The sequence below is a fragment of the Heterodontus francisci genome, chromosome 22 (assembly GCF_036365525.1).
Source record: "Heterodontus francisci isolate sHetFra1 chromosome 22, sHetFra1.hap1, whole genome shotgun sequence".
NCBI lineage: Eukaryota > Metazoa > Chordata > Chondrichthyes > Heterodontiformes > Heterodontidae > Heterodontus > Heterodontus francisci.
This window is the reverse complement of record NC_090392.1, coordinates 71910217-71932312: the sequence shown is the minus strand read 5'-3', so window position 1 is coordinate 71932312 and position 22096 is coordinate 71910217. Positions and strand designations below refer to the sequence as shown.

Genomic DNA, 22096 nt, shown 5'->3' with positions numbered 1-22096 from the left:
GTCTGCAAAATAGTCAAGCAGTTTGCGAACAAGCAGTGGCCAGAGGTGGGCTTGGTGCGACCCAGGAGGTGGGAGCAGAGTGCAGCTGCCACATGTGCTGCACAGACTGTGCTGGCAGTCTCAACTTGGAGTGACCATGGAGGAGCACTGAGAGTGCCAGGGAAATCGCCAGGTAGACCTGCAGTTACCAAGGCTGGTGGTGGGCACCAGATGAATTCAGCCTTGTTCAAGAGAGTTTTTTTTAAATATTTAGGTAATATGTTAGTTCACCCAGGTATTATGAGCATTGTAATTTTAGATGGGAGGTCCATGATTACTAATTGATTTGAAAAAGGGTCCTTCAACCAGAAATGTTTCAGAACCACTGTCCTAGAGGCATGACAGAATGGTGAAGAGCATGTAACATACACAAGTTATAGATAGCTTTTTTTTGAAAGCGGGTTAAGTCACCACTGTTGAGGCTAGAGACACCTCCTACAACAGTGAGTTTTTATATGATCACAAAGCATGAGAAAACCATCTAAATAAATGGAAATGTTGGAGTCCATTGGCTCCATGAGAACTCTGGATTCTGATGAAAGGTCTCACAACAACAACTTGCATTTGCATAGTGTCTCTAACATAGTAAAATGTTCCAAGGTGCTTCACAGGAGACTAATCAAACAACATTTGATACTGAGCCGTGTATTAGGGCACTTGACCAAAAGCAGGGTAAAAGAGGTGGGTCTTGATGATTGTTTTAAAGGAGGTGAGAAAGGCAGCGCGGTTTAGGGAGGGAATTCCAGAGCTTAGGGCCTTGGCAGTTGATGGCACAGCTGCCAACAAACATTGCACACAAGGTTGCTCTGTTCTTTCCCAATTTAGCAGCATTCACACTTTTTAAATATCTCCCTATGCACACAAATCTGCATTTTATTTTCAAAATGATAAAGTTATATTTTTAGACAAAAGTGACGAGGATTTAAAAGCTCTGATTGCGAGCAGCTCCTTTGGGTTCAATGGCCTTCCAGTCCCCAGATTCACTCCTCAGCAGCACCGCCAGAGGGCGCTGCAGGTGACGCATGCGCAGAGGGGGCAGGCCCGGGCCACAAAGTGATTGACAGCTGGGTTAGCCAATCATGCGTTAGAATTCAAGCAAGAGTGATTGTTGATTGGTCAATGGGGTGGTGCGCTTGCAGCCAATAGGAAGGCAGGGTAGAGGCGGGACTTCTGCTGGTTGATTGACAGGCGCAGGCGGAAGTTGGTGGAATGCTGTGGTTCCAGGGGGCTTGGATACATTTGTTGCAGAGCAGGAAAAGCCTCAAGAAACGAGGAGATTCAAGTGGATACGGAGGGAACCAGCAGTTGCAACTAACCCTGCCTTTCCTCCAGTGCAGGTAGCATCTTTCTATACATCTTATGATTTTGTAGGGCTCCCTCCCCTTCTTAAAAATGTAGCTGATCTTTCCAGTTGTGACCAAATACCTGATGCTGATGGCCTGCAAATGCAGGATGCACATTCTAATTCTGTAGCATTGTTACGTCTTTTTTTTAAGAAAAGAAAGCAGAACTCTCCCCTATAAACTGTGTGAATCTGTCGACATTTTGTGCATCAGCATCCCTGCTTTCTCGCAGGCTGTGCTCTCTGGCTGGTTCCTGAGGCAGACCATTTCAGAAATAAATAAAAAATTGGTGCTGGGTGAGAAGAATGCAGTGTAACATGTCTGCAGGTAGAGCCAGTCAAAGGAGTAGCCACCCAAATAAACACCTCTTGTCTGGGTTTCTTATTGTTTTCTTTTGAGACAAAGCCTTGGTTTGTAATCCTGAAATGAAAATTACTGGACATGGGTATATTTTGGGAAATAATCTACCTCCCTCAGGAGTGGCCGCAGTATGGTTGGTATGGGGAAATTGGAAAATGCTACGGTTTGGATCTTGGGCATTTGGTGGGCCAGAGTAAAGGGAACTTTACTTCGCTGTACCTGATCTGAGGGTGTTTTGACATTGATTCAGGGTGTTCACAATGGGAAAGTCTTCATTGCCCGGCACTAATATTCTTTATGAAGCCATGATATGTAAATGAAATAATTTTATAGGTCACTAAAAATTAAAGATAGTGCAAGTTTTCATCTTTTCTATACTTTATTACTTTTGTTTGGGAATAAATTGTTACCTGTTTCAAGGTCTGGTGAAATCTGACAAGGTTGGATAAAGTGCTCACTTATACTGTTTAAAGTGGATGTTTGCTATTGAAATTTAAAATATTTGTGTCATCATTAAGGATTCCAATTAAATATGAAACTCTTTAGTAGAACCTTAAATTTTTTTTTCATATTTCATTATTTTTGTTTAAACAGTGGCATCACTAAGAGGGGGGCTGATGAGCCCAATAGGAGTGACAGAGCTGGATTAACACAGATCATCGTTAACCCTGGGGTAATTCAGCAGTCCGTGTCATTTCGATTCAGCTTCTGTGCATTGCCAGGCACAGCAATTGCACTAAAGCATTTCCCTTGAGATCAGGGACATTAATTGTCTAATTAAAATGTTCATAAAATCAAAAATAACGCAGTACCAAAACATATAGGAGTAACAATTCTTCCTAACTTAATTTTTGAATAGGGCAGAGAGAAGTGAAATGTCCTTTTTGTAAATGCCCTGGTTTAATTCTAGGGATTCATTCCCATAGAATAAAACAAATATGCCACTCGAGACAAGGGGATTCAGAATGTCCGCCATGCTTGTGAGGGGATGTTGCAACTCTTTTGTGTTCTGGTTCAGTTTTTAATTGAGAGCCCTAAGAGAAGGCCCAAGACACACTGTGCAGGACAACATCAAGGTTGAAAAGTGTCAGCAAGAAAACCCCATTAAATCAAGGAGTGACGATTGGATGATGCCAAGCTTAATTTTGAGAAGTCTGAAGACTGTATGTGGAAGGTGGAACTGAGGGAGGCAGGCTGGTTCATGGGTTTGAAGTCCTGGGGGAAAAATGTGTTGGAGGAAGAGGCTGTATGATGACTTCATTTCCACCCAGTGAGGATGGAGATCATGGGAGTAATTTTTAATTTCACACTTTAGGCAATAAACCAATGGTGTGGATTACCCTCCCTTTACAGAACCTGCCTGAGTTTCACTTTCAATGACTGAGAATTGGGTGGATTGTATAAAGTGACAGCAATTAACTCTGCCAGTCGGCAACCTGAACGCTGGAACTGAAAATGACTCCCTATATTAATAATTTCTGTTCTTTGGTGAATGAGTAACTGAATTTGGCAAAAGCGGGTGTTTAATAGAATTTACAGCACAGAAACAGACCATTCAGTCCATGTTGTTTATGCTCCATGTGAACCTTCTCCCATTTTTTTTATTCATTCATGGAATGTGAACATTGCTGACAAGACCAGCAATTGTTGCCCATCCCTAATTGCCCTTGAGAAGGTGGTGGTGAGCCGCCTTCTTGAACTGCTGCAGTCCATGTGGTGGAGGTACACCCACAGTGCTGTTAGGAAGGGAGTTCCAGGATTTTGGCCCTTGAGAAGTCAGATCAGTCTTTGCTGATAGTTGTAACCTCACAGTTCTGGAATTGTCCTTGTACATCTTTTTTTGCACCTTCTCCACTGCCTCTATATATTTTTTTAAGAGACCAGTATTACGCACAGTGCTCCAAGTGGGTTGTTAGGAGGTCCAACATACTAATATTTTTCCTGAAAATGAATTGTAAAAATTGCACCTTCCTGCATCTCATATCTTGTTCAAGACTGACGGTGCAAAAGTATGTGTGTGAATTTCTTTCTTAACGTACATGAGCAGATGGTGACTTTTCCAGTCTAGCATTTTAATTTTAAATCCTCGGCAGCTCTGTCGATATGTTCATCAGTGCAGATGCTGCAGCATGGGAGGGTTGGCAAGATGGTGGAACCAAGTGTGGTTGGATGGTGTTCAAGGTTTCTAGCTACTGTACAGTACGGCTCATTACTGTGAGTTGCCTCTCGATGTTTTATAGATCTTGAAGATTGAGACTCCACACTTGGTAAAAGGCACCAACCAAAACCTGTTGTCATTATCATTGCCTGATTTTGAAATATGTGTGTTAAACAGTGGGGATGTGGAGAATTTTCCAATGAGTGTATGTTTAAAAAGCATGAAATCAGTGTGTTATAAAGTAATTGGGCTGAGAGCAGATGTAGATCCAAGCTCCTGATTTCCTCCATAATGGATTGGAAGCTTTGGAGATGCCTCCAAGAGGGAGGTGTTGAGTGGAGGTCAGGCTCTGTGTGTGTTTAAAATATTGTAAGGAGTCACCCCTCATAGTGCCTTATAGCAACTCAATCATAAACCCCCTAACCTAGGTTTTTAAATATTTTCCACATTTTCTCTGGTGCAGTAGTACAGTCAAGTTCCCAGTTTTTCTCCGGTTGGTGTCAAGAAAACTGAGAAAGGGGTTGTGGTGGGGGAAAGGGGAGACACTCGATATGTTCAAACTGCCCACTAGGAGGTGTCTGAGAGCCATGCCAGTCCCTTTTTGTTTTTTTCACTCCTCTATTTGCAAGGAAGTGATGTCTCCAGGTAGTTTTATTGTGCTGTAAACTTGCTGTATGAGGGAGTTACTTGTGCTGACTTGCGTCCTATCGCTCTGCTGCAGAGCGAATGCAATTCGCCCATCTGTCTGGATGGAAAGTTGCAATGATTCCGGTGGGCTATGTAGCCCAAGAATGGGCGTGTTGTTTCCACGATAAGTCAATTGTCAGACAAAAGCAAGAGGCAGCTCCAAGACTGAGCATCCTACTGATACCTGTATAAAATGAAGCTTCTGTTCGGAGAACCTTAAATCCCATGCACAATGTTGCTAAGCCATAAGCTACCCTCTTCATGGGGTGTTTTGACCTGTTGCAGCTTCCAGTGTGTTAGTGAGGCATCAACTACAGAGTCGGCACTGGGACTTTGCTACAATACATTGGTGGATGTGTGAAATTGTAATACGATTGTCCATTTGAATTTGAGATAAACACGACAGTACAGATTTTGCCCTGCTAAAGGGCGGCACAGTGGCGCAGTGGTTAGCACCGCAGCCTCACAGCTCCAGGGACCCGGGTTCGATTCTGGGTACTGCCTGTGTGGAGTTTGCAAGTTCTCCCTGTGTCTGCGTGGGTTTTCTCCGGGTGCTCCGGTTTCCTCCCACAAGCCAAAAGACTTGCAGGTTGATAGGTAAATTGGCCATTATAAATTGTCACTAGTATAGGTAGGTGGTCGGGAAATATAGGGACAGGTGGGGATGTTTGGTAGGAATATGGGATTAGTGTAGGATTAGTATAAATGGGTGGTTGATGTTCGGCACAGACTCGGTGGGCCGAAGGGCCTGTTTCAGTGCTGTATCTCTAATCTAATCTAAACTTGGGCTCTGTCTGTGGGTTGCATTTTGAGCTTTGGGATGAATACTGTTAGTTGCAGGACTGTCCCTCGTGGTGGGAAGAGCAGTTTTGGGCAATGAAATCAGGGTAGTGCACAAGGAACAGACTGGTCTGGATGCCAGAATGGGTCAAGCACTGGTCTTTCACCTCTGAGTGCTGGGATGAAATCTGGCCTGGAAGGCCCCTTTGCCGGCTGGCTGTAAGGACCTGCATGAAATGCGTATATCAGTCTCAGCTCAGTTCTGTCAGCCACAAGCTTACAGAACAAAACCGCCCCTAATTTGACAATCTCACTCCGGAGGCCACACATGGGAAAAGTCACACAGGCGCAGTAAGGAGCTCTGTACTGAAGCAGACCCATTGTTGGGGCAGAGTAGAATTTTACTTTGTGTCTAGCTATGCTGTAGCCGCCCTGGGAATCCAGGGTGCCTAAAATGGGAATGTTTTATTTCCCAGCTCAAATATCCCACTCCTTTTATAAGCAACAACATCCGCACCAACGTAATCATTATTAACGCTTATTGGTATAAGTGTGAACAGTCCACTGGTACCAAAACTTTAAATAAGCTTAGTGTCAATACAGAACATTGTTCTGGCTTGTCACAATCGCTACAATAGTCATTAAAATCTGAAATGGAGACAGACGTGGAATGTTTTGAGTGTGGGATTTTAAAACAGAATGATGTATATTTTGGATCGCGGTTTGTCCACTGCGTCGCTCAAATAAAATTTAGAATTGTTAAAAATTGTGGAATGTACAAAATGGCAGCTAGCTGTTTAACGAAGAATTTTTAATAAAAAACTTGAGGACTAATTCACTGACGAGCAGTGGAAGCAAAAGAATTCTTGCTTTATAGTATCTGCAGCAGTCTTTGAGAAGGTCGTTGCTGTTGTGTCGTGATGTCAGCAGTTATTGGTGTGTCTCCTGCCCTGTTGTATCTCATCACTTGTGTGTTTTGATAAGTGCTGCCCACCCAGTTCCTCAGGGAATGTGCCAGCGCACTTGTGCAAATGATGCCACCTGACCCAGTGACCAAGACCTTAACAGCATGGCATCTGATTATATTTTTGTGCTCTGCTTCTTGACCTCTTTCAACACTGCAGTGCAGCAGCCAGCATCCCATCCGTGATTTATAGTCTCTGCTGTTCTTTAGTGCTGGCTTTTCCATGCAGCACAAGAGGATGGCAGTAGGTAGCTGAATTCATTCCCTGTGTGTACAAATACTATACATTGTGGTGGATGTGTAGAGGAGGGACTGAATATCTTTATTTTTTCTTGACTGGTTTCACCTTTTTTTTTCCCCCCCCTGCTTCCCCACCCCCCTCCACCTTCTGTATCTCTCATTTTTATTTTTCCTCTGTTGCGCCTTGACTTTCTTATGACCGGAATTTATTGCAGGCAGGAAAATCTGAGACCGAATACCAATGATAGTGAATCTCCAGCAGATTCCCCGGGGTCCTAGTGTCCTTCTCTGTTCAGTAAAAGTACAAGGGGGCAGGATAATTGGTGGCCTTGTTGCAAGCATCAAATACAAGCTACCTGAGAGGATGGCCTGCTCAGTTGGACTTTTTCAGTGATGGCCTTTTGGAAATTCTGTGACTTTAAATGATTTTCAGAAGAGGTTTGAGATGTTTCACAAAAGCCTTGTTGGAATATTTCTGGGATATGGTGTCGGAGGAAATGTTGTAACGTGGACAGAAAGCTGGTTTGCTAACAGGAGGCGGAGTTAGGGCAGGTAGGTGCTGCTTGGACTGGTGAAGGGCTCAAAGTGGTGCAGCCAAGGGGTCAGTGCTTTTGTTCTCTGTATATAAATGATCTGCACCTCAGCACAGCAAGATCTCAATTTGCTGATGGTCCAAGGTTTAACAGGTCTGTTAGCAGAATGACAAATGCAATTTATTGTAGTTAAATGTGAGGTATTACATTTCGAAACAAGAAATAAGTAATGGGTGTGTACGCTAAATTGAAAGAGCTGGCAAAATTTATCTTAGCTGCTGTTTACTACTCTCTGTCTTCTGCGTAAAGAACAGGTACGCCTGTAAAGAAAGATTTGCATTTATATATCGCCCTTCACAACCTTGGGACATCTCGAAGCAGTTTACAGCCAATTTAAATATTTTTCGAAGTGTAATCACTGTTGTAATATAGGAAAGGTGGGAGCTAATTTGTGCACAGCAAGCTCCCACAAACAGCATTGTAATCATGACCAGATAATTTGTTTCACTGATGTTGGATAAGGAATAAATATTGGCTTGGTCTCCGTGGGAGAACTCCCCTTCTTCAGAATAGTGCTATGGGATCTTTCATGTCTGCCTGAGAGAGCAGATGAGACCTCCATTTAATGTCCCACCCAAAACATGGCACCTCCAACAGTGCAGCACTCCCTCAGTACTGCACTGGAGTGTCAGCTTAGAGTTTGTGCTCAAGTCTCTGGAATGGGAATTGAACCCACAGCCTTCTGACTCTGAGGCGAGAGTGTAAGCCTCCTGTGTGATACTGCTCATGGTCACACTCACTCAATGCTTAAACCTAGGCCCAAGTTTATTTGCCTAAGCCATTGTTTATTGGTCTGCCTTCTGAAGTTGATTTAAGATCAAGTAAGGGCATGAGGTAAACTGGTCTGCTGACATAGTGTTTAATCCCGAGGCTCACTACACATCATCTAGATGTTGGGCAGGTAAAGGGCCCACCTATTTGAGCAGTGTGAGATTCTGAAGCAAAAAAAATTTTTTGGTTACGAAGCCACCCGCCCCCCCCACCGCCACCCCCAAAAAAAACAGAAAAGGAGACAGTTGTGAAAATTTAGGAAGGATAGACAGTTGGAAAGTCTGTCTCCTTTCCTAAAGGTACAAGGGTACAGTTCCATAGGTGCTGGCCCATCCCCCACACCTTGCCCAAGTCTCCATTCTTCACATGTAAGTGTAGACAATGTGTGCTATTGGGCTATTCAACTGTTGGGTGCATCGCAACCCAGCCCAACGGTCTCCTTACTTGACATTCATGTGTGTCTTTTCCGGCATGGGTCACCAGAACGATTAACATTGAGTGATTTATTTCTTTTTCTTCCCACCCCCATGTTTAGGAGCATTGACACAAATGCAATGTCAAGTAACATTCGCGCCACACAAGTGCCAGGCAATGACCATCTCCAACAAGAGAGAATCTAACTATCTCCCCTTGACATTCAATGGCATTACCATCGCTGAATCTCCCACTATCAACATTCTAGGGGCTACCATTGACCAGAAACTGAACTGGAGTAGCCATATAAATACCGTGGCTACAAGAGCAGGTCAGAGGCTAGGAATCCTGAGGCGAGTAACTCACCTCCTGACTCCCCAAAGCCTGTCCACCATCTACAAGGCACAAGTCAGGAGTGTGATGGAATACTCTCCACTTGCCTGGATGGGTGCAGCTCCAACAACACTCAAGAAGCTCGACACCATCCAGGACAAAGCAGCCCACTTGATTGGCACACCATTTACAAACATTCACTCCCTCCACCACCGACGCACAGTGGCAGCAGTGTGTACCATCTACAAGATGCACTGCAGCAATGCACCAAGGCTCCTTAGACCGCACCTTCCAAACCCGCAACCTCTACTAACTAGAAGGACCAGGGCAGCAGATGCATGGAAACACCACCACCTGCAACTTCCCTTCCAAGTCACACACCATCCTGACTTGGAACTATATCGCCGTTCCCTCAATGTTGGTGGGTCAAAATGCTGGAACTCCCTTCCTAACAGCACTGTGGGTGTATCTACCTCACGTGGACTGCAGCGGTTCAAGAAGGCAGCTCACCAATACCTTCTCGGGCAATTAGGGATGGGCAATAAATGCTGGCCTGGCCAGTGACCCCCACATCCCCATGAATGAAGTTAAAAAAAAAAGAATTACGTGCTGAAGTGGTTGAAATGAGGAGTAAATTCATGAATGGTGTCTGTGCTGAATGCTCTTGCCATAATCCTAATCAGGAACTCACCAGTGGAATAAGATCAGAGATGAAATGTTATTTTCCCTGACGGTTGTTAATTTAGACAATAGTTACGAGCCAGTGCGGTGCAGGCTGAGATTTCCGGGCAGTAAATGTTTCTGATCCAAAGTTTGGATGTATATTTAGATTATGGGTTGCAGGACATCTGAAATAAACCCAGGGACTTGAGATCACTGGTACAGTGGGTAAGCACATTGTCAGTTCACCTCTTGGAGTTGGGTTCAGTGTAACCCAGTTGATGGGATGGAGAGTCTCCCTTTGATTCCCACAGGACATCTGTTCAGATGACATTGTCCCCGTTCCTAGTGGCTATAAATAGATGGTATGAGCTGCCCATATTTGGCAGCAGATTTGCAATCTTGCTTAGCGTGCAAGGATGGCTGGTATGGTGAATGGAAATCGCACTGCTGCTACAAATAATTCGATGACTTTGGGATCAACAACAATGCCAACTTGTATTTATATAGCGCCTTTAACAGAGTGAAATGTCCCAAAGCCTTTACAGAGGCGTTTCGACCAAAATATGACACCGGACCACATAAGGAGATATTAGGACAGGTGACCGAAAGCTGGGTCAAAGAGATAGGTTTTAAGGGGCACCTTAAAGGAGGAGAAGGAGGCAGAGAGGTTTAGGGAGGGTCCCAGAACTTGGGGCCCCGACAGCTGGAGGCATGGCTGCCAAAGGTGGAGCGATGAAAATTTGAGGATGTTCAAGAGGCCAGAATTAGCGGAGCGCAGAGATCTTTGACGATTGTCGGGCTGGAGGAGGTTACAGAGATGGGGAGGGATGAGGCCCTAGAGGGACCTGAAAACAAAAATGAGAATTAATTCAAACTTTGCCAGACTGAGAGCTATATGTAGGTCAGTGAGCAAAGGGGCAATAGGAGAACGGGACTTGGTGCAAATTCAGTCCAGCAGCAGAGTTTGGATGAGCTGAGGTTTATCGAGGGATATTTATAAAAGATAAAATCAGTGTTTGCTGGGTTGTGTATGGGCAAAAGAATTGGGATGAAATTAATTGATGGGAGTGCTGCATTATTTGCTTAATGTTGGTTCAACCAAGACTCAGACTGTTGCACCTTTGGCTTTTTTATTGAAAAGGATACCTAATTAAGCTGGGACTGCCCACCTCCTGAATCCAGCAGGTGCCTGGATACTATCCCAATACTGCTGAATACAATTGAATGTATCTGCTATAGTTCATAATGGAGTGGTCTGTATCTCAGATAATCCCACAGGGTGAGGGCCTGCTCGAGTCTGCAAAAAAAAAAACCCGACCTGAGCCCAACAGAACCACATCCGACTCGAGCCCGACCCGGCCTGAGTCCTTCCATTTTTTTCCTGCAACCGACCCGAGCATCAGTTAACTTGCCTTCCGTTTTTCACTTTGTTGTTGATCTGCACAAGGTTAAAATAACTGTAACTCAACCACCTTTCTAGTCCAAAAATTAAATTAACAGTGGAGCCACTTACCTGTGATAGAGGGTGTCAGACCTGAGCCCGAATGCCGGACCAGGAAGTGCAACCCGACCTGACGCGAACCATGTCATCGGGTTCGGGTCGGGTAGCAGGCCTTTACCACAGGGGTTACTGTTATCATGGGTATCAAAGTGGGAGATGCAAAGAGAAACAGAGTCTATGTTTTGGGTCGATAACTCTTCATCAGAACTAGGCGAAGTTGGAGATTTAACATTTATAAATAAGTACAGAAACAAGGAAAAAGGGAGGGGGGTGAAAGAACAAAGGGGAAGATCTGTGATGGGGTGGAGAGCAGAGGAGTGATTAAATAACTGAAGGAATGATGGGGTACAAAGCAAAATGGAGCAGTAATGGGACAATAAAGAAACAAAAGATTGGTCCAGAGGAGGTGTAAGTGGCAACAGCAGAACCATTACAGCGCCTGCTGTACGAGGAAATGGGAACAGTGGTTATAATCTGAAGTTGTTGTTTATTTCTTGTCTCCTTTCTAGACCTGTTTTTAACCGAAGCAGACCGAAACACTGGCTTTGAGTGCTGGTTCCACATCAGAGTCACTGCTCCCTACTTTGTTCCTGGTGTTCATCTTTGGAAACCACCTCTGGGGAAACTATGAGCCAAGAGGGCTTGAACTCCGCTGCGGTCCCACTCTGTGCAGAGGATGTCCAGGGAGACGGTCGCTGGAAATCACTGGTAAGAATGCCCAGCTGCTTCTATAGCAGCTGGTACCCATATGAGGCTGGGTCTGTTCAACACACTAATAATAACAAGACTTTCAAATGTTTAAGTCTGCAGGCTGATTTCTTGCATTAAATTCACCCCCTCCTGCCCCCCCTAACCCCACCCCAGCATCCAGAACAAAAAACAGTGACTAAGTGAAAACTACTGGGTAAGGCACATTTTGCAACAGATCTGCGTCCAAGCCTCGACCTGATAATGCTTGTGCTGCTCGCTTGCAGGTAAGAGTAGCCTGTTTTGACTTTTCCCCCCATTTCTCCCCTGCCCCCCCCCCCCCCCCCCCACCTTCCTTTGGTGAGTCTGTACACTGAGATCTGCAAATTAAGCAGCTCGGAGATTTAAACTTTGAGCTCCATCGATCTCTCCCAAGTATCAACATGCAGCAGAACACTGGATTTCTGACTTGTGAATGTTTAAAATAAAGTCATTTTTTAATGCTTTTTTTCTTTGAAAAGCCAAGGATGTAGGAGCAACAGGTTGAGCTTTATTGGCTATGAAGCACTTTGGGATATCCTCTGATGATATAGGCGCTATATAAATCCAGTTTCTTTCTGATCTAGTGTCATTCCCCATGGTAGATTGGAGTTTTTGCTGCAGGTCTAATGAGCAAATTCCATCAAGTGTGTATGACTGGACCCAGATCTCTGTGTAGGTCTTACTCAAAAGTGCAGCAAGATTTCTGATCTACTGTGAATAATTCTTCTTTTCTTCCATGTTGTTATATCGAGTGAAGCTCCTCAAAAAGGATGATGACTGAACATTGTTTGGGACATGTGGCAGGATTGAGTCAACAGCCAGGGGGTGTGCAGTACTCATTGTGAAGCTGCATCCTCAGATGCTCCGACATGCCCACAGCCTACACCATTTGAGAGGTGGTGCTTAAACCCACCCTGTGTCCTGGCAGTGGGTATTGCAAGGAGTCAGAACCCAATATTGGGCGGCACAGTGGCGCACTGTGGTTAGCACCGCAGCCTCACAGCTCCAGCGACCAGGGTTCAATTCCGGGTACTGCCTGTGTGGAGTTTGCAAGTTCTCCCTGTGTCTGCGTGGGTTTCCTCCGGGTGCTCCGGTTTCCTCCCACATGCCAAAAGACTTGCAGGTTGATAGGTAAATTGGCCATTATGAATTGTCACTAGTGTAGGTAGGTGGTAGGGAAATATAGGGACAGATGAGGATGTGATTAGGAATATGGGATTAGTGTAGGATTAGTATAAATGGGTCTGAGTGACAGAGCCTGTCACTCCAGAATTGGCCTTTATAGCCACTCCAGGCGCTGCTTCACAAACCACTGACCACCTCCAGGCGCGTATCCATTGTCTCTCGAGATAAGGAGGCCCAAAAGAAGTATAAATGGGTGGTTAATGGTCGGCACAGACTCGGTGGGCCGAAGGGCCTGTTTCAGTGCTGTATCTCTAAATATGTTCATCTTCGATCTCGGAGGGTTTAAGGTGAAGTGAATGTGACTTGCCCTGGTTCAGTTTTCATTGGGTACAAATGTACTTTAAAAATGCCCTTAATGCCAACTGTAATCCAGAGGTTTATAAGGAGGTCGTATGGTGGGAGTTTGAGAAGCTAGTTTGAAACTATAGGCTGTAACTATGCAAAAAAGTCCTCTGCCTTGAATAGTCTGAGCGGCACCCTCCATAGTATTGAAGTGCAAAACAAAATGTTAGCTTACATGAAATATCTGTATTTATCACTCCCACTAATTATTCCTTCTCTGTTCCCACATCAATCCTTTGTATCCTGTTATAGCCATTTATTTCACCACTGATCCTTGTCTATCCTAAAGATACTGATCGAAGCCAGAACATTGGTCTCATTTCAAGAGCAGCGAGAGGCTGTAATAGGAAGGATGAGTTCAGACAGGGCCGCCTTAGTTTCAATCTATTTTGTGATGTCTGCATTGATTTTTGTCAAGCCCAGGATATTCTTTCGTCAATAATCAACACACAGGGAAAAAAAATGTACAAATTTTTTTTTTTTTTTTTAGAGATACAGCACTGAAACAGGCCCTTCGGCCCACCGAGTCTGTGCCGACCATCGACCACCCATTTATGCTAATGCTACACTAATCCCGTATTCCTACCTCATCCCCACCTGTCCCTATATTTCCCTACCACCTACCTACACTAGGGGCAATTGCTAATGGCCAATTTACCTATCAACCTGCAAGTCTTTGGCATGTGGGAGGAAATCGGAGCACCCGGAGTAAACCCACGCAGACACAGGGAGAACTTGCAAACTCCACACAGGCAGTACCCAGAATTGAACCCGGGTCACTGGAGCTGTGAGGCTGCGGTGCTAACCACTGCGCCGCCCAATCTGTTCCCTTCTTCGAATGTCAATAATTCCTTCGAACGCATAGGAGTCCCTCCACCCGGGCCCCGCACTCTCTCCACCCCATACAAATGAGAACTTCCAAAAGTGCTCTTGGATAGATTGAATGATTGTTGATTTTTGAAAAATGCAGGTGGCCCCATCGAGTCTAGTACATTTATCTGAAATCATTTTGATGCTTTGTGTGTTGAGCAGAACTGTGCAGGTTTCAATTAGATTTTTTCCACTTGCAGCACACCCGCTTTGTCCTGGACTGTAAGGACAAAGAGCCCGATGTCCTTTTTGTAGGAGACTCCATGGTTCAGCTTCTGCAACAGTATGAGGTAAGTGAGCTCTTGATTGTCCTTTACCAGTCAAATGCCAGTGACATTGTTATCTTATTGTTTCCATCTAATTCTTGGGATGTCGGCATTGCTGTCAAGGCCCCACCTTCAGTTCCCCTGAGAAGGTGGCTGTACAATTGAGTGTCTTGCTGGCCATTTCAGAGGGCAGTCAAGAGTCAACCACATTGGTGTGGGACTGGAGTCATTAGTGGATAAAGACAACCAATTTATTGGAGTTCTTTGAGGGAGTCACATGTGCTGTGGATAAAGGGGAACCAGTGGATGTATTGTACTTAGGTTTCCAGAAGGCATTTGATAAGGTGCCACATCAAAGATTATTACAGATAATAAAAGCTCATGGTGTAGGGGGTAACATATTGGCACGATAGACGATTGGCTAGCTAACAGGAAACAGAGAGTAGGCATAAATGGGTCCTTTTCTGGTTGGCAAGATGTAACGAGTGGAGTACCACAAGGATCTGTGCTGGGGCCTCAACTTTTTATAGTTTATATAAATGACTTGGATGAAGGGACCGAAGGTATGGTTGCTAAATTTGCTGATGACACAAAGATTGGTAGGAAAGTAACTTGTGAAGAGGACATAAGGAGGGTTACAAAGGGATGTAGATAGGTTAAATGAGTGGGCAAATACCTGGAAAATGGAGTATAATGTGGGAACGTGTGAAATTGTCCACTTTGACAGGAAGAATAAAAAGAAGCATATTATCTAAATGGTGAGAGATTGCAGAGCTCTGAGATGCAGAGGAATCTGGGTGTCTTAGTGCATGAATTGCAAAAGGTTAGTATGCAGGTACAGCAGATAATTAGGAAAACTAATAGAGTCATAGGGTTAACCGTTATATATCGTTATATCGTTATCATAGAATGTTATCGTTTATCGCGAGGGGAATTGAATACAAATGTAGGGAGGTTATGCTTCAGCTATGCAGGGCATTGGTGAGACCACATCTGGAGTACTGTGTACAGTATTGGTCTCCTTATTTAAGGAAGGATGTAAATGTGTTGGAGGTTGTACAGAGAAGGTTTACTAGACTAATACCTGAAATGGGCAGGCTGTCTTAAGAGGGAAGATTGGACAGGCTAGGCTTGTATCCGCTGGAATTTAGAAGAGTAAGAGGCGACTTGATTGAAAGATATAAGATCCTGAGGGGCCTCGACAGGGTGGATGTGGAAAGGATGTTTCCCCTTGTGGAAGAATCTCAAACTTGGTCGCCCATTTAAGACAGAGATGAGGAGAAATTTTTTCTCTGAGGGCCGTGAGTCTTTGGAATTCTCTTCCTCAAAAGCGGTGGAAGCAGAGAGTTTGAATATTTTTAAGGCAGAGGTCGATAGATTCTTGATAAGCAAGAGGGTGGAAGGTTATTGGGGGTAGGTGGAAATGTGGAGTAATCACTTCAGCCATGAACACATTGAATGGCGGAGCAGGCTCGAAGGGCCAAGTGACCTGCTCCTGCTCCTAATTCGTATGTTCATATGTAACATTTCCTAAAGGATATTAACCCAAATGGGTTTTTACACCAATCCTACAGCATCATGGGTACTTTTACTGGGACCAGCTTTTTATCTCCAAATTTTAAAATAAGAATTAAATTCTCAAACTGCAAGGGTAAGGATTGAGCTTGAGTTTCTGGGGTATTAGCCCTGGCCTCTGAATTATGAGTCCAGTAACACAACCACTCCTTGGTGCACCCACATAACCACTACCGTTCTGCTATGATCAGGATCAAGGATGTCCTCAACATATGAATAGAGCTTATTACTAACCCTTGCACACAGCAACTGTCGTGACCTCCATTTCATACAGCATTCAGTGTTGTTGTTGTGCTGTATCCGCTTCTGTCTCCCTCTTGCTGTCCATCAGTGTCACAGCATGGTGTTGTATCCTTTATATAGGAAATGTAACTTTCCAAACCTTCCAAACCCGCGACCTCTACCAACTAGAAGGACAAGGGCAGCAAGTACATGGGAACACCACCGCCTGCAAGTTCCCCTCCAAGTCACACACCATCCTGACTTGGAACTATATCGCCATTCCTTCACTGTTGCTGGGTCAAAATCCTGGAACTCCCTTCCTAACAGCACTGTGGGTGTACCTACCCCAAATGGACTGCAGCGGTTCAAGAAGGCAGCTCACTACCACCTTCTCATGGGCAATTAGGGATGGGAAATAAATGCTGGCCTGGTCTGGCCAGCGTCGCCCATATCCCATGAATGAATAAAAAAAAACTTCATCAGAGAGATTCCCAGGAATCTTCGGTGTTGTCCATTACTTAGACAATGGATTCCAGATGCTCAGGCTGGAAATTTGATGTGAATCTAAAAGCAAACAATACTGCAAATGGTATTGTTTCAAAAAGCTTCTATTTTGCATTTGATAGAGGTAAGCAAAGCAAATAGAAGAGGCGTTCTGTGCTGACTCTATGATTCTGTATATTGGAACTGCCCATAGATTCGAAGGGGCATACGTTTTAAATTTTTAAAAAGTTCATAGGGGCCTGGAGAGGTTTGCTCATTCAAGCAAATTTTAATCTATATTACTAAACAGGCAGAAATCTGGGCAAAATCTAAAGACTTTTAAAAAAAAAAAAAATCCCTGTGGCACTGAGTGACTCAGAGGGCTAGAACCATGTTCTTTAACTTCTGAGACCTGGGTTAAAATTCAGCCCCAATTAATTGGATGAAACACTCTCTTTAACAGTTCCAACAGCTGGGTCAAAAACCTGGAACTCCCTCCCTAACAGCGCTGTTGGTGTACCTACACTAGATGGACGGCAGCAGTTCAAAAAGGCAGCTCATCACCACCTTTTCGAGGGCAACTAGGGATGGGCAACAAATGCAGGCCTTGCCAGCGACACTCTCATCCCATGAGGGGATTAAAAAAAAAAGTGCCTTGAATTTGGGCAATCTTAATCTATTTTCTAGACCACCATTCAAAGCAGCCAATAGTTTTTGCACTGGCTTGACAGACTCACTCAGCAAAGGGAAATAAAGTGCCACATAGGTTCAGCAGGAGTGATGTTCTGGCCTTGGGGTGAAGGCTTCCAGAATGTCTTTCGTTGCTGGATGATGCAGAGGAATCTTTCTTTGTCTGTGATGCACCTGAACAGGACTTGTTCATTGCTGATGCCAGGTACAAAAAGACAAGAGTGTTCCCTTCCCCCAGCAGTGACACCCCTCCATTTGGGCTACTCTCTCAGGCATCTAACAGCTGGAGATTGTAACAAACAGCGATCATGATCTGAGTGAGGGGAACCTGGGGAGGTGAGAATTCAGCTATGTTTTTAAATAAGAGGAAATATGTCTCATTAGGTACTGAAGAGTGATCTGGCACAGGGGTATTTGTATATTTTTCCCCCTCTCAAACAAGCTCCAATATTGCCATTTGTATGTGTGTGGAACAGTAAATTGCTTTAACTTTGATTTCCTCTTATTATCTGATGAATGAAGGAGATCCTAATGATAACTACAAACATTTGTTTAATATATTAGTTTGACTATCCACCACCATTCATTTCATAGGAAGTTGAGCTTAATCTAGTCTGGAGTGATCTTGTGTAATCTGATTTAGGTTGATGAAAGGCTAGCAGGGTAACTGTGTGCGATTTTGTTTGTTTGGATAGATCTGGAGGGACCTGTTCTCCCCACTGCATGCGCTTAACTTTGGGATTGGAGGAGATACCACAAGACATGTCTTGTGGAGGCTCGAGAATGGAGAACTGGAAAACATCAAACCCAAGGTAGAGGGAGAGAAATGGTTTCTACCAATTCAAAACAATCTAACTAGGCATGGAATTATTTGTAGAGTTTACATCCCTTTTCTGATGTATTTATCCATACAAATTATATTACTGAATTGTTCATCTGCTAAACTATCAGATGGAAATAATCAGTAGATGTAAAGTTCAACTTTTTGGTTAGCAAGATTATTTTAATATAAAATAAAAATGAAGTTAAATGTTAGGATCTAGTAATAATCCAAGCTGCTTGCAGGTAATTGTCCTCTGGGTGGGGACCAACAATCACGAACACACTGCTGAAGAAGTAGTTGGTGGGATCGAGGCTATTGTGCAGCTCATTAACATACGACAGCCTCAGGCCAAAGTAGTAGTTTTGGTAAGAGTTGATTACTTATTTTGTTTCTGTATATAACTTGGTCTTTTGTCTTTAGTTTCCTTTCTGTGAGAGTGGGATGGTAATGCATTTGTTTGCTGTATTACCGTTTTGCTCCGAAGGACGGTGGATTGGTCCATCAATGGGTTACTAATCCACAAGGTGGTAGGACAATTGTTTGTTCACCAATCAACAGAATGGTAGGACTTGAGTTTGTGACTGAAGTATTTCCTCATAAGGTGAATTCCCATATCACCTGGGGTGGGTACTGAGCAAAATGTGACTGCTTCTGCCTTGGAGGTGGGTAAGTCACCTTAGACCAGGAGCATACATCTCCTGGCAGCTGGTTATAGAACAGGAGTCCTGGTTAATTTTCTGTTCTCTCCACTTGGTAATTGATTGTAGTGCACAGAGAATCAAATAAGAAACATGGTGTGGCATGTTGCAGAATTGCCAGCGTTTTGCCATTTGAAGGATATGCTTCTGCAGTCACCTGTGCAAACTCTGCTGTGCCATAGGATACCTGGCACCTGCCCACAGTAAAGGAGGGGAAAGCAGAAGAAGCACCATCCCTGGGCCATGCTGGCTCCAGAGCAGCATCAGCAAAGGCCTGAGAGCAATTTGTTGCCTGCTTTCTTGTCTGTGATGATGTGTGGCACAGAGAGACCCAAGAAAGAGAAATAGGACAATAAACTACTAAACGGAGGATCATCTCCTTCCTGTTCCTAGCACCCATGAACCCATAGCATGGAATTAATTCAACCCACCACTCCCCCCACTCCCTCGGCAGTAGGTAGAATTAAGTAGTCTGAGCTTTACTCTATTTCTGACCTGGGTGTACTCAATGAGCCATTCCCAGTATGCACATCCCAACCTTTGAGCACAAAATTAGCAATGAAAAAATAAACAAGGAGAGAGCCTTACTCTCAAAAGTGGGGGGTGGGGGGGGGGGGGGGGGTGGGAAGCAGGGGAGATGGAAATTCCTGTTTAGCTTCTTGTATTTTACTTGTGATATTTCTCTCTCAGGGTCTCCTGCCTCGTGGTGAGAAGCCCAATCCTTTGCGAGAGAAGAACACGGAGGTAAACCTCCTCTTGAAAAGGTCCCTCTTGAAGTTTCCTAATATGCAGTTCCTGAATGTCGACGCTGAGTTTGTGCATTCCGATGGCACCATCTCGCACCATGATATGTTCGATTACTTGCACCTCACCCAAATCGGCTATGCCAAAGTCTGCAAACCTGTCTATGAACTGCTCGTTCAGCTGCTGGAGGAGACACCTGAGGAGAAACAAGCCACCCTGGCATGATTGGATCCAAATCCTTAATATGTCCTCGCCACCTCTTTAAACTGGGATCTGACCAGCGCTACATATAGAATCCTGCAATACCCTTGTCAGGAGCGTCTGAGTAAAGGCACCTTCGTTTGTTTCAATATTTGAAGTGCAGGGTTACCTGTGAAGTGGACGCTGTATATTCCATAGCAAAGCAGTCCAAGCATTAGTCTACATCTGAAATACACAGTGCAGCTAATATATACATTGTTCTTTTACTGTCATTGGGCATGATAAGGGCATTCATATTAAACATCGTAGTGTGTGTCTGCGGTAATTAGCCAGTGGTCTCCATATATTAGCGAAAACAACATGTGGCTCCCCATTGATTTTATAGCTGATTTGGAGAATCCCCATTTACACCCATCTCTCTCTTTTAAGCATAGATATTGTGGCCACAGAAATTAGTGTTGCTAGTTGTATGGTACGGATATTCTTTTTACAAAAAAATGATGCTTGTACAGGTATTCCACTGCAGGGAATTAATTTTGTCTATAGTACTTTGTAAATATTGCATTAAGGAGCTGTGGTGACCTCTAGTGGTAGTGAGAGTGTAGTACCTGGTGTCTTTTCACCATTTTGGATTCACCACTGGTGAATATGGTTGACATGTTGCCTACATTCTATAACGTTATGTGACGTTGGGCGGCTTTATGTTTCCACTTTGAAATTTTTAATATAACTTATATATTTGAGTTGGAAAGGCAAATTGTTTCCATGGTTACCCATCAGCATGTTGCAACGGAAAATCCTGTTTTGCTACCGTTTTCTTCAAGAGTCAGTAACCCGGCACAGAGAGTGCTTCTAGAATGGAGCACAAAGTGAGTCTTTAATCAGTTTTAATTATTGTTTTATTTACTGTCTTTACTCCCTTTTCTATGTTTTGTTTCACTGAGCTTGTACTGCTTGGAGGAATTGGGTGGGCGAGTGAGCTCTCCCTGTCTTGATGCCTGGGTGACGTGGCTGTACCGTCACACAGTTTATTAGCACAGAATCAGAATTGTGGGTGCAGATTTGCCGTTAGGCTGCCATTACTTACATCAAACTTCCCAATCCCCTCCTATGACATATCTTTAAACTGCCCTCTCATGGAGCCAGGCTTTACACAGGGTAAAGATTTCTGATTCCTTCAGAGCAGTAAAGCTGCTGTTACATTAACTCATGCAGTCACTTATTTCGTCATTCAACACCGCACCAAAGAAATAAGAAACATTGCCGTTAATTAAAAGGGAGAGGGAGTTGGCTAACGCAGTGAAAGGTAGGACTTGGCCATTGAAGTTTACGTTCCCTCAGAGCAGAAACGTTTGTGTTATATCCTTCTGAACCTGGGCTGAGTGTCATGGCACCTGATGCTAAATAGGACCAGCTATGCTGGCTTGTGGCCAGGTCGGCTGTGAAACCAGTGTCACAAGGAAAGGGACATAGTATTAACGCCCTGCTGGATGTCAAGTACCACCTAGAATGTGTGTGGGATTATTTATGTGACTTTCATTGCTGAGAGAAGCTTAGGAAAGAGAGGGAAGATTTTGTGTGAGGAAATTGCATTATAGTCTGTTTTAATAAATATGTGAAACCTGCTTCAAAAACTAGCTTACTTGTCAGAAGCAGCTAATCTTTTATTTGTACCAATTTTGAAGGGTTTTCTTTTTGTTTGTAACTTAACCCCATTTACCTCAATTGCTGCTCCCACCAGGGAATTTGCTATTAAAGCAGGTGAAGTGGGTGCCTTATTCCCAGATTACCATCCGCACCACACTTTTAGCATTAGCCAAAGAGCAAGTAATAGCAGTACGTGAGGGGATGAGATGGTGGTGGGGGAGGGAAAGGAGAGAGAGAGAGAGAGGAGTCCCTGCAGGCATCGGCAATTGAGTAGAGTAAAGGGAGGGTTGAATTTTTGTCTCCCCATTCCATGCTAGTGCCCCCACTGTGTAGGGTAATCACTTCACCCAAACTTTACTTTGCAAGAACTTTATCACACTATGCATCTGATCTCTTGTTTGAACTTCCACCTGGTTCCCTTGATTGTGCCTTTAGTGAACATTGGACCACACATGCACAGTGGCAGCCACATCACATTATTCAAAGGCAGCTGAAGAGTAAAGTACAAAGCCAGTCGACTCTGAAGTAACTCTTGAATTGCTGTTCACTCTGATACGCTTTTATAAATGTATTGGCTATTAGTTTGCCATCAGCTGCAAACACTAATTCAATATCAGTTAATGACTTGGCTCACAAAGCAATTTAGACCAGTCCCTCTATCTGTATTAGCTTAGTGCTTGCTCTTGACATTATCTTGGCAAAGCAGCATGGAACACACCAACATCCACGTTTGAAATGATTAATGCGCCAGGACTGGAATCGTAACCTGAGGAAG

General features: G+C 44.1%; 1 protein-coding gene across 1 annotated transcript; it reads left to right on the top strand.

Annotated features, from left to right (window-relative positions):
• The first annotated feature begins 1230 nt into the window (after positions 1–1230).
• Positions 1231–21536, top strand: pafah1b2 (platelet-activating factor acetylhydrolase 1b, catalytic subunit 2). Its single transcript, XM_068054008.1, has 6 exons — positions 1231–1376; positions 11356–11554; positions 14173–14262; positions 17904–18020; positions 18274–18396; positions 19420–21536. Exons 2-6 carry the CDS (start codon positions 11474–11476, stop codon positions 19696–19698), a joined length of 690 nt encoding a protein of 229 aa, XP_067910109.1. The 5' UTR covers positions 1231–1376; positions 11356–11473; the 3' UTR covers positions 19699–21536.
• Positions 21537–22096: the final 560 nt, after the last annotated feature.

What these genes read in the sequence shown, in the direction of transcription:
- pafah1b2 (XM_068054008.1), top strand. Translation starts at nt 11,474, where the DNA reads ATGAGCCAAGAGGGCTTGAACTCCGCTGCGGTCCCACTCTGTGCAGAG. An exon ending in ACGGTCGCTGGAAATCACTG is followed by an intron (nt 11,555 to 14,172) that starts GTAAGAATGCCC and finishes TTCCACTTGCAG; the next exon opens with CACACCCGCTTTGTCCTGGA. An exon ending in AGCTTCTGCAACAGTATGAG is followed by an intron (nt 14,263 to 17,903) that starts GTAAGTGAGCTC and finishes TTGTTTGGATAG; the next exon opens with ATCTGGAGGGACCTGTTCTC.